The sequence below is a fragment of the Erythranthe guttata genome, chromosome 14, assembly GCF_056151865.1.
Source record: "Erythranthe guttata isolate IM_541 chromosome 14, IM_541, whole genome shotgun sequence".
Classification (NCBI taxonomy): domain Eukaryota; kingdom Viridiplantae; phylum Streptophyta; class Magnoliopsida; order Lamiales; family Phrymaceae; genus Erythranthe; species Erythranthe guttata.
In genome coordinates, this window is record NC_142546.1 from 23,802,906 (window position 1) to 23,821,490 (window position 18,585).

The 18,585-nt window shown below is 36.9% G+C and overlaps 1 protein-coding gene and 1 long non-coding RNA gene across 2 annotated transcripts; both read left to right on the top strand.

The window, feature by feature from the left end:
- Positions 1–5,035: 5,035 nt before the first annotated feature.
- Positions 5,036–9,724, top strand: LOC148765487 (uncharacterized). Its single transcript, XR_016029584.1, has 5 exons — positions 5,036–5,307; positions 5,744–5,876; positions 8,602–8,702; positions 8,808–8,882; positions 8,984–9,724. It is a non-coding gene; the product is annotated as an uncharacterized LOC148765487 (long non-coding RNA).
- A 1,225-nt stretch (positions 9,725–10,949) lies between these two features.
- ZF14 (MATE efflux family protein) lies at positions 10,950–13,319 on the top strand. Its single transcript, XM_012983369.2, has 2 exons — positions 10,950–11,260; positions 11,559–13,319. Exons 1-2 carry the CDS (start codon positions 10,970–10,972, stop codon positions 13,092–13,094), a joined length of 1,827 nt encoding a protein of 608 aa, XP_012838823.2. The 5' UTR covers positions 10,950–10,969; the 3' UTR covers positions 13,095–13,319.
- Positions 13,320–18,585: the final 5,266 nt, after the last annotated feature.

Genomic DNA, 18,585 nt, shown 5'->3' on the forward strand with positions numbered 1-18,585 from the left:
TCTTTATAAGCCTTCGCATCACCCCGGATAACCTCGAGCTCCTCCGTCCTCTCAGCAAGCTCCTCTGTCCTCCGAGCAAGCTCTTCAGAGCGTAGAGCGAGATCGGACCGCGCTTCCTCCAACTGACTTAGAAGCTCATCCTCACGTGCTTGACTTCGAGCCCGATCCTCTTCCTTACTAGCTTCCGCATTCCTACCGTGCTCCACGAGGTATCTCCAAGTCGCTACCAACTAAAAAAAAAAAAAATATATATATATATATAATAATAATAATAATAACAATATTATTCGCAAGCCAAGAGAGAATAAAACATAAAATCTTGTTTTAAATAGACAAGTACTCACCCGACATATGTCTCCACCAGCTAACTCTAGCATATGAGAAGGACCCTTACCAGACATCCGAACACGATCATACTCTCGAACGAAACCCTCGGTACTCAACATCGGCAAATCATAATCCGACACATCCCAGTACGACTCCTTACCATCGCGGTTTACTCCATAAGTAAACAGCTGTTTCCCTCCTCCACCATGGAAAGCATAAGTCTCCTCTGGCTCTACCCGTGGACGCTTAGGCACAGCCACATACTCGGTATCCACCCTCTTCCCCTTGCCACGGTCCTTCATCGGTGGACGCCCCTCCACTTCACCAGCACTGCTACGATCATCTGCGACTACTCGAGGAGCTTCTACATGGACCTCCCCACGAGGCAAACCATTTGAAGAACCTCCCAAGGTAGAGGGTACCTTCTTCGATGCCTTCTTCGACGTCCCATTCGCCTTAGCTTGAAGTGCCGCAAAGGTGATACCCCCATCTACAAGAAATAAATAATACATAAGAAACATGGGAAATAAACTACAAAAAAAGAAAAAAAAAAAAAAAAAAAAAAAAAAAAAAAAAAAAAAACAACAAAGAAGAGGAACACAAGTCAAGGCAACAAAAGGATATACGATGCTGACCCTTCACCGTCGGTATCAAACTCCTCGGATCAAATTCCACATCACACAACCCAGATTCCTCAATCCTCTTCGCCATATTTGCAGTCATCGCGAAACTCTCACACGTAGGATTCCAAACTACGGGAACGTCAAAAGTGGGAGCCCTCACGTAAAAAAAATAGTTCTTCCATTTCCCCAAAGATAACTTCACACTCTTCACAAATTAGTAATGAACGCGAGGATGAAAGCAAAAGAAAGGCATCTTATTGGGCCGATGTAACGTAAATAACGCCTTAAATAAACTCACAGACACAGGCAGACCTACTCGCACTACCCTAAAATGAAACGCCTGGAAAATCAGAACAGCACTGGGCGTTAGCTGACTATACCCAATCTTGAATTCCTCGCAGACCTTCAACAAGGTCGGATGCGGTGTAATCTGAGATGTACACGTCAAGTAACCCAAAAACACCGTATGAAATCCATCGGGTGGCGAATACAAACGGTCACCCATCTGAGGCAACAACAACTCAACGTTACTTGGCGCTCCAGATAAACGACGAATAGAGTGTAGATGCTCTTCCGTCAACACACTGTCAAAATCAACTAAGTCCAAATTAATTGACTTAATTTTCTTTTGCTTCCTCTTATCAATCTCAATATCACCTGGCGGAATATCATCTTCCTCCTCCTCTTCATCCGTCACCTCAACTTCACTACTTAACACCGCTTCATCACTCGCCAAAGGAGCTTGATTCGAATCATCACTATCGCTCCCAAAATCCACGACTCGACGCACATTGCGACGCCCACTGGAATTCGCTTCATCAACAGCAGGGCAAATGTTAATATTGTTACGCACTTCTACATCGTCACCCCACGATTCAATAATTTCTCGCCGACCAACACTTCCTCCGTTAAACAAAACACGCGAATCAGCACCCTCGGAAATTTGCCCGTCAATTACGCCCAAACCACGCTCAAAACCGGCATCTAACGCGCCCTCACGCGCGCGCGTGGCCCCAAAATGGGTGGATCCACGCGCGCGCACACTAGCTGCCTGCCCAGAGCCACGTGGCGCCTCCCCAATCGCCGAACCCCGCGCGTCAGCATCGATCCCCCCTTCCGACGCGCGCGCGCGTCGCTTAGAGGTTGAATCACGCGCGCGCGCGTCATCACCCTGTCCCCGCCCACGTGGCGCCTCCCCAACCACTGGATCCCGCGCGTCTGCGTCCACCCGCCTTTCCGACGCGCGCGCGTGTCGCTTGGGATGCGCGCCCGCCTGCTGCACATTGATTACCGCGCGCGCGCGTCTCTCAACTCCAGCGCCCGACGCGCGCGCGCGTGCCTCTACCTCTGTACCAGCCGTGCGCACGTGGCTCCCCCCCATTGGACCACGTGCGCTGGTCCCCTCCTTCTCAGCCGCAGACCCAACCCCCATCTGCACGGAATTTCGCGCACCTCCGGATGTAGATCCGTTTTTCGCACTCGACATCACAAGATTCCCGCGGTCCAACCCAACCGTACCAAAAGTTTTCTTCCCCGATTCAACCGGATCTCGAAGTTTAATTCGCAAAGATTTCAAATTACCCGAGTTCGACATGTGAAGATTTTCTCCGCCAAGAAACAATCAAGAAAACAAAAAATTTCTACCTTACCGCAAATAAAAAAAATTCAAGAGAAGAATAGCACAGAAGAAAACCTAGAGTTCAAAGTACATACCCATATTAACTACGCAGGAGAGGCAGTTTATCTCTTTCTACCGCACAAGAAGTCTATTTTTTTGGCCCTGGTATAATATTTAAAACCCTTAAATATATACCTCGCTGCCAAATAAATACAATTATCCATTATTAAAATTAAGGAATTAATTCACCACCAACGGAAACAATTTAATCCCCGACGCAATTAACTCTCGACACGACCCGGATTCCTCTACACAAGTCCCCATCTCGAATCGAGAGTTGGGGGGCTTAATGATATACCTAAATGGGCCGGCCCAATGGGCCCTCAAATATATCTACTAATTAGGCCCACTGCACGAAAGCCCAAATACCTTCAAAGTAAGGCTTGGGCCCAACAAAGCAAGCCCAATCCAATCACCGGGATATAAATAGGTGTTTTACTCATTTGTAAAGGTACGTTCTCATTATTGATAATCCATCACGAGTTTATTCTCTCTATTCTCTCTACGATCCGTACATTTGACTTGAGCGTCGGAGGGGTTTCCGCCGGATCAACCCCCGGCTTAGTTCACGTGTGCTCTTTTCGCAGGGACCTCAGGAGCATTGAATTGACTAGCTACTGATCAGCTTTGCTCTCCCAGCTCGTTTTCTACATTATCCTAGGTGAGCTATATTTTAGCCTCATCATGGATTTTTTTAATTTTTTTTTATTGGTTTGTAATAGTTAGGTATTAATTAAAGAAATAAAATGTTGGGGAAGCGGTGGAACTTTCGTTCATTGAACTGAAGAAAAGAAACAACATGTGTACTATGTTTGTCAGTATATCTCCGGAAGGTGTGCCGTGCAACGAGGTGCTTTCTTTTTGTCTCTTTCTTATTTTTTTATTTTTAATTCACTTTCATTGCATCATTTTACAAATTTTAGCTTTTTACTCACAATATAAATAAAGATTAAATTACCAAATTACCAAAAAACCTCATGGCTAATGTTGAACTACTAATAATGGAGCGATCGATAATTTTGTGGCGAACGTCGACTACATATAGGTTCATTCCAGCAAGTTCTTCGGGAATGTATTATTGATGTTCAATCAATGCGAGTGTCGTGTCCCCTCTAATAGTGTTGATACATTCATTCTATAGAGAATTGTGTATGACTATAGAATCTCTGTACTTGTCGAGATTTACATTAATTGCTCAATCACTATTTTTAATTTACTTATTTTCCTTATTTATTTAGAGAGAATATATTTGAATCCGTTTTTTTCAACAACTCTCCTTCAACTCGCTATCTACTCCTTCCAACGTCCCTTGCATGTTCGGATGAGCTGGCGAGCTCGCGACCCTCATATCCCGAGAGCATCTTTTAGCGAGCGTGGTACTAACTAGCTTTATTAGGACGAGCTTCTAGAGAAATCTTGTCTTTGACGTATACTGAGTCGATTGGCTCAAAAAACCTCTTTCGGATATATTTTATATTCATATTGTTTATAAGCCCAGTACGACGAGTTTGACCAAAATTTGCCAAACCGACCTGCGTCGACCATGATAATTGTTTAACAAGTACTATATTTATTCTTACACGCTAAGGTTTTTATTTTCCTAAAGGATAGATAATTCAAACATGACGAAGGGCGGTGCTTTTATTCAATTCACATTTAAATGCCATCAACATGATCCAAAGTTGAGGCAAAAAATTATCAGAATTATAGGGTAAATTACAAACATCCCCCCTGAGGTATGGTCAAATTACAAAAACACCCCTCTTGTTTGGATAATTACAACCACCCCTCAACTCATCAAATTTAGTGGAATCTTCGAGATTATATGGAATATTATCACATTTGTACCCGTTTTATCCCATTCAAACTCTATATTATGAAGCAAGATGATCATAATATGTGATTTTTAGCTTGTATATATCAGTTTGTGGTGCATCGGAAACTGTATTTTTTACACAAAAAAAGTACAAACTAGAGCACATTTCACGGAATCTAGATGACTATGTTGAATTTGGCACCATAAAGGTGGAGGTCTAAGAAAAAATCATAGTTGAGGGGGTAGATGTAATTATCAAACAAGAGGGGGGGATTTGTAATTTGACCATACCTCAGGGGTGTTTGTAATTTACCCTAGAATTATAATTACGAAATTTAATTAATTATCAGGATTATAATTATGAAATTTAATTAATTATCAATTAGAACTTAGAAATTAGAGTTGCTCTAAAATAATCCAAATTGAGAGTTAGTTAATAATTACTTGAAATTTATTTTGTAATAGAAATTCTATCAATTTTATATTACATTTATTTATTTACATTGAAAAATAACTTTTATCCCTCACAAATTTAGTGTAATTACAGTTCTATCCCCCGCTTAAACCTCCACTCCCGTTAACTCATCGTCCAATTAGGGCATTTCTACCAATTTCCTCCCCTCCGGCCACCACCTCCTCCGCCGCTCTCTTCCACCAGTACCACCGCCGTAGCTTGCCACCAGTTCTATTAGACCGTAGGATGAAGATTGTGGTTGTGGATAGTCAAACAGTCAGACGTAACGGGCAGCACCCGTCGCCGAGGACCATTTTCCGGGTCGCATCCGCCTCCGCCGGAATCAAGTCGGGTGGAACTTCTCTTGGAAATTGGATGAAACCATCACCTGGTTCTATAATTAGAGAAGGTAAGAAAGGGTGGTAATTTTAATTATTTTATTTTATTTTAATTTTTATTAAAGTCCTTTGAATTTAGATGCCGACTCAACGATTAAATTGTTCGAGACTCGAGAGAACAACAAATTAGTGGTGATCATATTCAGTTACTCATTTCACCATTTATGGATTTTGAGCTGATGCACCTAGTTCAAGTGAAAATCAGGGGTTGTTTGGGTAGCACGATAATTGTAGGGTTAAATCAAATCCGAAATTAAATTCATCGTTAAAATCTAATGAAATCGGAATTAGTACTTAAAGTGAAAATTTAATTCCAATTCCATTCCAAAAAGAAATTCAGATATCGGAATTATAGGAATTGGAATGAAATGTTTTATAAGTGTTCAGAGGTGAATGCTCTTTATTCTGGCGATAATTAGATGAGTTCCATTTAATTTCTGCAAACAGGTTTTCAGCCTTCACAAGTGAAAGTTCGTGTTAGGGGCAATTAACGAGTCCTGTTAATTGGTGATTGCTACTGGATTAGTAGTCATGCGGCCGACCTGAAGCTGATTCTAACATCATAGGAGCTACTTATAAGGTACTTGGTTCTATTCGATTTTGTTTGCATTATTACTTGGAAGAGTTTTAAGCATAGAAATCTGGTGAACACGATTCTCACTTAGTATGATACTTGTTACTTTTTATACGTCCACTTTTTTTAAGGTGCTGTCAGTGGCGAGGGCCTGAATTTTCTGTGAGGAGGGGGTGGGGGGAGGGGGGCTTAAACACATCGGGGGTTCGGGGGCAGAGCCCCCGGGAAAAAAAATTGCTATCAAAGAAATTTAAGATGAAAATTTGATATGAATTTTTTTTCCCTCCATTTTCAAAAGATAATATCAAAGCGAATCGCGAAAGCTAAATTGCTATAGAAATCTAAGAAACATGAATATCAATTATGAAATTTACACAATGGAGTTCTAATTAATATTCATTATGAAAATTAAGATGAAAGAGAAGACGTCAAACGTTAATTGATCACCGATAGGTAGCAATTTAACCGCCATTAGTGCGACTATGCGAGAGAACAAAGTTTTTAAAGAACGAGAACGAAGTTGTGAAATAGAAGATGAGCACAAGTCAAACATGAAGGGGGCTTTAAGACGTGAGACGGCTTTGAATAAGTGGGCTTAAGTGGTGACTAAGTGGATTAAATAATGTAATTGGGTAGGCTAAAAAGTTAAAAAAAATTAAAAATTAAAAAAAATATATTATATATATATATATATATATATATATATATATATATATATATATATATATATATATATATATATATATATATATATATATATATATATATATATATAGGGAAAGTTTTGGAAGTGAGGGGGGGCTTGAGTCCACCCTAGCCCTTGGGTGGACTCGCTCCCGGTGCCTGTCCTTTATCATTCTGGTCAATGAGGCAAGTGAACGGAAATTAACTCTACTCTCTGGTCAATATTAAATCTTCTGCGTAAGCATGCACACAAAGAAAGATTATGTCTAAACACATGTTCCCATTCTTATGTTCTCCTCTTGTTACGTTCATCACAATCATTTGTTGTGTATGCCTTTAATCTTAAATAATTTGGTAAGTTACAATCACAGTCTATTAAGTTTGATCAAAATGCATAATTACCCGTACTTTTTAAGAGACTACAATTATCTTCCTTGAGGTCAAGTACATTATACAGTTGCCCCCTTACATAAGGGGTGCTTTTTTCGTTTTCTTTTTTGGTTAGTGGTTGATGTATAATCTATAATAATATAGGTTCTTAGAGGGATTTATATTGCTACTTCAAATTTTTATTTAAACTTCACGTTTAGCTATTTAGTCTAATCTTGAAAGATTCATTATTTTTATCATACGTAATATATTTTTGCAATTTAATTACTATACGGACTTTAAATACCTCGAGATGGGATTTCAATTCTATTTTCGAACAATTTTCTCTTAAATCTAAATGGGTGATGCACTGTTTAAATTTTGGTTTAATTCAGATTTGTTCCGTTCATTTTTTTTTTTTTTTTTTTCGATTCTAGGAAATTATTGTATTTGACATTTTGTGATCAATAATTTGCCAAATCGAATCAAAATGTTGTGATTGAACATCAAATCGCTGTTTTGTTTGATTCAAGATTTGTCAGATTCTCAAATGCGAAAAATTGTATTTTTCGAAAGAGCAAAGTTTTCAAAGTTATCCAAAACTTGTAGGTTTTTAACATTTTTTCTCCTATTTTTCGAAAACCCCACTTTACAGCATCATTGACATTAATTTTTTTTAATTTAGTAAATTTCGTAGTATATGGAGAAGTCATAGTTAATTTGAACTTCGTAGAGGGTTAAATGGAATTGGTTGCTGTCATACCTAATGTGAACTACTTATTCAAAAAATCCTTGCAGCTCGATCTTATCCTCGTTAATAAAAATCTTGAATATTCCCTCTGAGTTGTCAACCTCTCTGTTAGGAAATTATTACCTCTCCGCCGAACATGTGTGCATCGAATCTGCCAACATCTTCTTAAAGTTCTTGAATCCATTTATTCCACAAACACTAACAACCCTTTTTATAAGCCATGATTGAAACAGCCCATGCGGATAATAGTTCTTCCGCTACTAAATACCAAATTGATTAGGATTGATGGTTGTAATTTTCTATATTGTGCATTAAGTTAACCCGAATCAGAAGCAATTTTCTTTCTAAAACATGTTCATGAGGTGATTTTTTCGTTCGAGTTTATTCTAACATCAATATCGACTCTACTTTCAACTGTTACGATGATGGCATTTATTCCTGTAGGAAAACATATCATTTCTAATTCGATCGGAATTTTTTTTTGTGTTGCGCATTACTGATGTAACTATTATGCCATGGAATCTCATGCAATTTGCGCATGAGCTGGTGGCTATAATTCCATGACCTGCATCCAACGAGATCTTATTATTTTCAATACACTGAAGTTGTCTTCGGCTAGATTTTTAGCAAACGTCACCTTTTGCTTGCATCTTTAATTTGGAATAAATTCTTATTTGTTAATTGCATTATCAGTATCTTCAAAAGGGTGGTTTGCCTTCTTCTGATGCATATATGACATTTTAAATGGCTTTTATGATTTAGAAAAATCACCCAAATTCGGAGTGCACTGATTTAAAATCCATTATATCTAAATATCCTTGATGCTTTAATAACTGTAGACTGATTTGATTAGAACATAAATACTTGACTCCAATTTTTTTAATTTTTTAATTATTTTTTATGTTATATTATGCTAAAATTCTGCAGCACTCTGTGGAAGAATATAATAGTGGGTGGATACCGATTCTCTGTGTGGACTCAACAGACATACTTGTATTTGTTACAATGTCGTCCACTTTCCAGTTACGGTAGTTAAAATTCCCACTTGCCTCGATTGAATTATATTCTCTCGCAATGAAAAAATGAAAAAAAAATCACCGCTATAATTTCTCTGTGAATTTTTCTTTCTGCAGGAAGGGAGAGGAAAGCGCTATCTCAACTGGCAACTTATTGAGCTGGAAAGAAAAACACGTCTGACACGAATCACGGTGATTTGATTTTTCGAGATAATAGAGAAATAAATTTATTTAAAATAATTTTTCCTCACACAAAAACTAATAAAAAATAATATTAAATAATATATATGCAGATTTCTTGTATTTTTGTTCTCAGACTGGTGCATTGGGGGGGAAAATAATAATATACACACACAGAGATCCAGTGGTCTTGTTGTTTGCTCTCAGAAGATGATTATAAAGGGCTTCTGTTGTGTTCTGTTTTCTTTCCAAAAAAATTACAGGTCCAGTCCAGACACACAGAGCCAGAGAGTGAGTGTGGGGGGTGAAGGCCCCCACTTTGAGGCACTCTCACACACACACACACACACATATATATATACACATAAATTAAATGGTTATAAATTCAGCACGTAGTTGAGTTTTACCATTTATGATTTATCTATAAGATTGCTTCCCATCTCCCATCCTGTCTTCATATCAGCCAGCCAATCTACTGTCACTCATCCCCATTGCAACTACCGTGGTCCCTCTTTCTTTCTTTTTTCTTCTCCATATCATCACATAACTTTGTTACAAGATAACCCCTCTTTTTTATTACTACTAATCACACCACTTTTACACTTGTTTTGAATAAACCCGATTTCGAGTTTTTGGATGCTACCTTGAATAATGTTGAGATCGAGTACGAACTTTCGCGAAAAACTTTCATCTTTTTGTTTGGTTTTATGAGATTTGTAACAAGGGAAAAGACAAAAAACACCCCCCCACCCCCACCTCCACCTCCACTACCCCCACACAAGAAAACGACTATGTAATATTGACAAACAATTGGATTTTCCATAACTCAAAGGTTGCCACTTCTTCCATCACAATATTTATTATTTATTTATTTATTTATTTAATTTTGTTGTTTGTGCATTTACTGTGGAGAGTGATAATATCTAGTTCTATATCCATAACAAGTGAATTAAATTGAAGAAAAAAAAAGAAAAAGGAAAAAAAGAAAGTAGGATGGGGCCTAAAAAAGTGATATATGGATGAAGTTATTTGTACCTCTCAAAAAATGGGGCAAGTAGGCACAAGAAGATGTGTTTGGATGTTAAAAATTGGGGTTGCAGACAACATAAGTCATGCTCCGACTGTGCTGCTTCACATGGGGCTCTGTGGACTGGGAATGTAATGTAACATGCCTTGGTTTTTTTCCCTTATTTCTTCCCACACCCTCCACTGTGTGTCTCTATGTTTTTTTTTTTTTTTTTTTTTTTTTTTTTCTGTACATGGAAATTGAAAAAAAAAATATGCTGTGTCACTTCAGGAAAACAACTAGAGGGAATTGAATTTGGATTGCCTGTCAATCCTTTCATCTTCCCACTTTGCACTAAAGATAACCTTTTTATTCCTCTTGTTTTCTTTTTTTTTTTTTCTTTTTTTTTTTGAGAAAGAGGTTTAATTTAAAAGATTAATCCAATCCTGCATAAGTAGTTAAGACAAAAGAAAGGAAAGAAACTCAAAAAAACAATTCCACCATGATACAGCCCAAAAGGAGAAGATGATTGTGGTTTTCACCTAAACAACGCTTTCAAGTTCTCAAAAAATTTCTGCCCTGTTGAGGGGCGGTAAAGTAATGCTAACTCAACCAATCACTACTTAACTCATAAAACCTCCCCATTTCACGGGTTCTGTAGATATTATACCCGCTGAAATACACTGGATGATCTTGAACGATTGATTTACACATATTGACACATACATTTGATCATGTGTATATGTTTGTTTATACAGATCTACGGTTCAAAATCACTCGATATGTTACACCAGTTGTAGCATCTCATACTAATAATCACTAATTTCATCACCCCTAAATCAAATAAGGTAATCAAAACTAAAAAAAAGAAAAGAAAAGAAAAAATAAGAATCAATGCCAACTGTTATACTCTAAGTAGATGCATCAAATTTTTATAGTAATTATTCGAAAACTCATCGACTATACTCCTTTTCTTTTTCTTTTCTTTTTTCTTAATTTTTTTTCCTTTATTTATTAATAATTGTAAAGAATTGACACGTATTTGATGATAGAGGACACAATCCTTGTATATAAATACCTAGACAGCCAATGTATGCCTTACTCCCATCAAGATTTGCAAAAGCCAAACTCACACTTCTCTTTTTTGAGTATCAAACATTTTGTAGCTACTATTAACAACAACACCACCAACAACTACTACTACTCCACAACAAATCAAGAAAATCAAAAGAGAAAAAAGAAAGATATGTGTAATCCAAAACCCTCTTCTCCTTCCTCCTTCATCTCTCCTAATAAAACCATTCTCTTTAACCCCACTAAAACCATGGCTGCTGCTGATGATGATGATCATCAAGACCTCCATAGGTGGCCATCCCCTTCCGAGGTAAACCTAATTAATCACTCCACTCTACATACATTTCTTTCTCTCTCTCTCTCTCTCTCTCTCTCTCTCTCTCTCTCTCTCTCTCTCTCACACACACACACACACACACATGTGCGTGTGTGTGTGTGTGAGTGAGTGTGTAAAAAGTAACATACATTATACCACACATACATATATGTATATGCATGTCCTACTAAAAAGGGTATTTTCAACTTTGTAAAAAAAGTTCCAAAAATTTACTCTCTTTTTTTTTTTTTAATTTTTTTTACTTATTTTTGGGTTCTTGATTTTCTTACAGGCCCTTGAAGAAATGAAAGAGATAGGAAAGATATCCGGGCCAACAGCAATCACAGGGCTGATACTATATTCAAGAGCCATGATATCCATGCTGTTCCTCGGTTACCTAGGTGAGCTTGAGCTCGCCGGCGGGTCCCTCTCCATCGGAGTAGCCAACATCACCGGCTACTCTGTAATCTCCGGCTTAGCCATGGGCATGGACCCCATTTGCGGCCAAGCTTACGGCGCCAAGCAGATGAAGCTCTTGGGCCTCACTCTGCAGCGAACCGTCTTGCTTCTTCTCACAACCTCGATCCCAATCTCTTTCATGTGGCTGAATATGAAGAGAATCTTGCTATGGTGCAATCAGGACGAGGAAATCTCGACCGTTGCTCAGACGTTTATCGTTTTCGCGATACCGGATCTTTTTTTTCTTTCCTTTCTTCACCCGCTGAGAATCTATCTGAGGACTCAGGGTGTGACTCTGCCGTTGACTTGCTGCTCCACGGTGTCGGTTGTTCTGCACGTGCCGTTGAATTTCTTGCTGGTGAGGTATTTCGGGATGGGGGTTTCTGGGGTGGCGTTGGCTATGGCGCTGACGAATTTGAATCTGGTGGTTTTGCTCTGCTTGTATGTTTACTTTTCCGGGGTGTATAGGGAGTCTTGGGTGGCGCCGAGTGGTGACTGTTTGAGGGGGTGGTCGGCGCTGCTTTCGCTGGCGGTGCCGACGTGTGTTTCCGTTTGTTTGGAGTGGTGGTGGTACGAGCTGATGATAATGCTGTGTGGGCTGCTGGCGAATCCGAGGGCGACGATTGCTTCAATGGGGATTCTGATCCAGACGACGTCGTTGGTTTACGTTTTCCCTTCGTCGCTGAGTTTGGGGGTTTCGACTCGGGTGAGTAACGAGCTCGGGGCGCGGCGACCGGCGAGGGCTAGGGTTTCGATGATCGTGTCGATGTTCTGCGCGGCGGCGCTGGGTGTGGGGGCGATGGCGTTCGCGGTCCTGATGCGGCACCGCTGGGGGAGGCTGTTCACGGCGGACGCGCAGATTCTGGAGCTGACGACGGCGGCGCTGCCGATAGCCGGGCTCTGCGAGCTCGGGAACTGCCCGCAGACAACCGGGTGCGGGGTTCTGAGGGGGAGCGCGCGGCCGACGATTGGGGCGAACATCAACCTGGGATCGTTCTACTTGGTCGGAATGCCGGTGGCGTTCCTGATGGGGTTTGTACTGAAGATGGGTTTCGCCGGACTGTGGGTGGGTTTGCTAGCGGCGCAGGCCTCGTGCGCCGTGCTGATGCTGGTTGTTCTTTGCAGGACTGACTGGAGTGTTCAGGTTGAGAGAGCCAAGGAACTAACGGCAACACATCAATCTCCGTCGCCGGCGCCGTTAATACTACCGGTTTCGTTAACGGCGGCAGAAGCCATTAATAAAAATGTGCGCAATAATAATAATAATAATAATGGGAATTTATTATGTGATAGTGATGAGTTGGAAAACATGTCAGCTTCAACTGAAACAGATCCTCTCATCGTAATAACTACACAAATTCTGCATTAGCTATTTTTATTAATTTTCTTTTTTTTTTTTTTTTTTAATGGGGCCCTTTGTATCAATTTATGATGAACGAGGGGGGCCGATGTGCAAAATTTTGAATTTTATTTTGACCCCTTTTTAATTTAGAGACCTTCGATTCCACCCCTCTCCTTTAGCTTTTTATTAATTAACATATCAGCTATTATTAAATATTGTTCTCTTCGTTTATTATATTCCTCCTCTTTTTAAGGCACTCTTGTTATTATTTTTTCTTAATTTCTTTTTCATTATGCATTATTATAGTTCTGTTGTGAATGGTGTCAGAGAAAAAGGGATTAAATTAAATTAAATAAATAATAATTTATATGTATACATAGAGAGAGAGAGAGAGAGAGAGAGAGAGAGAGAGAGAGAGAGAGAGAGAGGGGGTTAAGCTGTCGGTTGTTTTAGAGACGTGGGAAGAGGATTCGAGTACCCTTTTAGTCCTGTTTTCTTCCCTTTTAGGGCAAAACATTCTCTACCTAAAATAGAAATTTTTGTATCCTCATTATTCATTTTTTTAATTTATATTTTATTTATTTTCATTAATTTATTAACTAATCTTTTCTCATGACCTGGCCTCTTCATTAAACCTTTAATTATTACTGGCACATATTTAATCTTTTGTTTGATATGTTATATTGATTATTTGATATTTTTTTATATGCTATCAAATACTATTTGGTATATATATTGTAGCAAAAAAGAAAATGATAAAAGGAAAATAATAAACATTATTGTTGCAATTGCAGTTTTCGATCAACTCCTCCAAAATGACATGGCATAAATTTTTATTAAACAATTAATTAAAAAAAAAGTGATTGATTATTAGACAATTATTATTTTTACCTTCATTATTCGTTTCATTTTTGGTTTTTTTCCATTAATTGCAAATATTACTTCAAAAAGAAAAGAAGAATATTTAGACATTCTTCTCCATTTTCTTTATTCTTTCTTTTGTCATAGTTTAATTAAGTTTAGAGGAATAATTAGTGTTTTAGGAGAATAGTTCTTAAATTAGTAAAAGGTCAATGGGCAAAAACTTTGATTGATTAATTTATTTATTTTATTTCATGAATTTCTTTAATATTCTTGAGTCAAATACAATTTCTTTATTAGACATAATCATTGTTAGAATCAAAATAAAAACCTTATCGTATATGAATATCTCTTTTTTACTTTGCATAGAGATCTTAATTATCATCTCCTATAAATCACTAATTAGATATCATCAATGGGTAACTTTTACCCTTTTTTATAAGATAAATGATCCATGTAATTATCATGTAGGGTCTAATTAGTTATTAAACACAATTAATTAATATAATTAACTAATAACGTTGTTGACTTCAATATAGACAAGACAATAATTCATCTATATTTTTGGATAAAATTTAAAATCAAGACTACATATTAATTTGTACAAATTAAGCATCTGCATCACACTGTTATATTTCATGGCATCCCATATACTTCAATATTATATAACATCTTGAAAATATTCAAAAACCAAAATAAATAAAATAATAATTTACTTTTAGGATTGAAGGAGAATTAATATGGATGGACACATCACATGCATGTTATATATATATTATAAGTTGTTTTTTAGTCAAATTAAAATCCATGCACATATATGCATGAGATCACCATATATATAATTATTAATTACATATACACTTTGAAGAAAAATAAATGTTGAAACCTTAACATAAGCATACAATAAGTTCATATATAGCTCTTGTGTGTGTACTGTGTAGTGTGATGAGGTGCATGTATCTCTATATGTGTACGTATATGCTTCCAAATTCCAGACAGAGCATGCATGCAGTGATAAATGATAATTGGTGTAGAGAGAGAAACGATGAGAGAGAGAGGGGGGCCCTGGTTTGCAACTGGAGAAACAAAATCCAGCTATTATGCGCCTGTTTGCTTCTCTCATGACAAATTTTTCAGCAGTGCCTCTGCACAACCAGTTTCAGGCCCCCACGCCCATACCCCCATACTCTCTCTCTCTCTCTCTCTCTCTCTCTCTCTCTCTATAATATATATATCCCGTTGTTCGTTGGTGCGACCTGGTTGGTGGAGTAAGAGAGTGCGAATCCTTCAACGCCCTAAGAATTGAATGAACCAAGTTCACCTATACGAGATCAAAATAACCCGAGTCTTAACCCTAGTGTGGATTACATTTCTCGTGTGGCTTATAACTTGTTTTATATATATATAACTTCAAATTATTAAAAAAAAAAAAAAAAAAAAAAAAAACTTGAAATTGTTATCCTTTTAGTTATAATGAAAACTTGCCATTTTAGGTGAAACAAATGGCTGGTAAGTACAACCATTAATAGTTATATTGATACTATTTACTGCGAAACAGTGTGTCCGTGGGTAGAACATGTTCCTTCATCTACTAACATATACATACATGCCCCTTTTTGAGAATTTGGGAAACTTATGTGCCAATTTTAAGAATTCGTAAAAGTAGAAGGACTATTGCATAATTTTCTATATTATTTTATATTTTAAGAACTCCGGACTATATTATACATAAATATATGAATCCGGAGTTGTTCTACATTTATTTTATTAATTTATTAATAATAAGATATATATATATATATATATATATGGCTAGAATGAATGAGGGCAGGCCATTTGATATTCTCCACACCTTATGAGCACAATGCTATAATTCACCTCTCATCTCTCACCCTTTCTTATCTTCTTTATTCATCTTCACACACACACACACACACATTTATATATTTTTATTTTGATTTTGATTTAAAAGATAGGAAAAAGGGTAAAATAATTCAATTTTTTTTTTTGGCTGTTGCAGATGAGGCCCTTTTTATTGTGTCATACACTATTCTGTACAATCCAGTACACAGTGTAAAATGATCATGACTACTTGGAATATATGTGACAATTGCTTATACTCATATTCATTTCTAATATTATATATATATGTTTGACGAAAATATTTAAACTATAATAAGCTAATGGAGGGAAAATTGCAAATTTTTTGTCCCAAAAGAATAAATCATAAAAAAAAAAAGTTAATTTTTTCTACATTATTTTTGCAACCTTTTCAAATTTTCTTGTTTATTTGTATTTTTTTGCCAACGTATTTATAGTTTTTTTTTAAATAAATAAATAAATGAGTACAATCTTGGAACTGGAAAACGAGGTTTTGTGGTCCTAACTCCTAAATCTAATTATACCCAAATGAAAACTTGGATAATATAATCCACCACACGGAACAAAGTCATTCAATATATAATATTAATTATATATAAAGATCTAGATACTATATTATATACCACCCCATATTAATTAATTAAAGGGATAATTAGCAAGACCCCCCTCATCTAGGTAAATGAGTTAAGAAAACCCCCCCTCCCAAAAATAATTAGAGAAAACCCCCTTACCTAATATCCTACCCAAATATTATTTAATAATTCCCAAACCACCCTTATTATCCCTAACCCATTGTCGTTCTCCTTTTTTTTTTTCTCGTCTTCTCTCTTCGGCCGTTCTCTCTTCTTCTTTTCTCGTCTTCCCTCTTCTCTCTTCTCTTGGCAATTACCTCCTCCATGGATTATCGGTCAGAGGAAGATGTCTTTGTGTTCGCCACCCAACTGGCCATGGCGGCGGTGTTCCCAGCAGCACTCAAAACGTCCGTCTCCGCTCGGGAACTCGCCGCCCAGCTTCCCGCCGCCGCCAATCTCGATGCACACGTCATTGTTAGGGATTGGTTTCGAAGGAGAGTTGGATTCTGATGGGAGTAAATCAAGGCCCATAAGCAATTCGGGTTCTTTGGTGTTAAAATAGTTAGAATATGGAAGTGGGATGGTGATGCTGTGGTGTGGCGACGACTGGTGATGATGAAGAACAGATCTAGGGTTTTTTGGTGAATTGTGGCGGAAGACGGCGCAGAAAAAAAAATTCGCGCAGGCAGGGCCCTTAATCGACTACGTGGTTTAATCGACTATGTTCAATAGTCGATTAAGGCTTAATCGACTATGTTCAGTAGTCGATTAAGGTTAACCGACTCTAGTTGTTAATTTTATTTTATTTTCTGATTTTTTGTTTATTGATTCCAATGTATAAATCAATTACAATGTTTGTATTTTTTTTTAAATATAATTGATTTTGTATTTTTTTTGTGATTGTGATTTGTTATTTTTAATAGTTAAATTTTTAATCGACTATCCATTAATAAACCTGATAGAGAAAAAATTAAAAAAATAAAAATAAAAATTTAAAAACAAAATTAGAAACAAAAAAAAAGTTAAAAAATAAAGAATTTCCTTAATCGACTATGAAGCATAGTCGATTTAAGACTAATCGACTATGCTTCATAGTCGATTAAAAAAACGGAAAAAAAAATAAAAATAAAAAATCGCGGAGCGCTGACCCAGTGATGAGGTGGCGGGCGGGGGTAAAGCTGGAAAACATAATGGCTGAAAATGGGTGTGGACTTTTCTCAAATGGACTAAAATATTTTGGGCCTCCCTCAATTAAAAAAAATAGTGAGGGGGTTTTCTCAAAGAGCCCCTTAATTAAATAGCTCTATAACCGAATTTACTTACTTAGAAAATGCAAAAAGTGCATTGACTCATTAGTTTAACTACACAATTGTCAAAAAGATAATCATAGTTTATTTAGCAATTAGCATACACATAATACAAAATGTTGCAGCATTAATTCACAAGTATATATATAAATATTTAAAAAATAATTCAATTTCGGTATTTAGATCTAAGGGAATCTTTATCTTGGTAGTGGAATGATATTTCCAAAGCCATCACTTTCTCGAAGTCCCATTGAAACTTCTGATCAAATAATATCACGCCACGTGTCATTAGTCTCAACTATTTTCTTAATCTGGTAATCCTACCAATAGAATCCTTATGTTTTTGGAAAATTTAAATATTAATTTAAAATGGAAAAGAAATTATGATATTATTCAATATATGGATTAAAGTAAGCAAAAATAAATTACTAACACAAAGTTGGAGCCGCCCCACACCATTAAAAAGAAACATGAAGTGGGATTTAGAGATAATATTTATATATATACATATGTATATTTAAATACTTTTATATTTATTATGTATAGAGAACTAGGTAATTTTTTTTTAAATTGTTCATTATTAACTAATAAAGGGCCTTTTAGCAAAAGAAAAATGTCGGCGAGATAGATACATATGAACTATGATCGAAAGGTTAAAATTTGGAAATCGGTATTGTCACTATTTGCTTCGAATTCATCAAAAAAAGTCGAAGCTAGAAACCGGAACAAGCATTTGTACTCATACTTAACTTATGATGTTGACATTTTTTTTTCCAAAAAATCACCATTATATTATATTATCATTCCCTTATTGCCCGTAAAAGAAATTAATATTAATATAATTATTTAAATTTAGATAGATAAGAAAAAGATATATGGTGAAAGCAAAAGAGCACT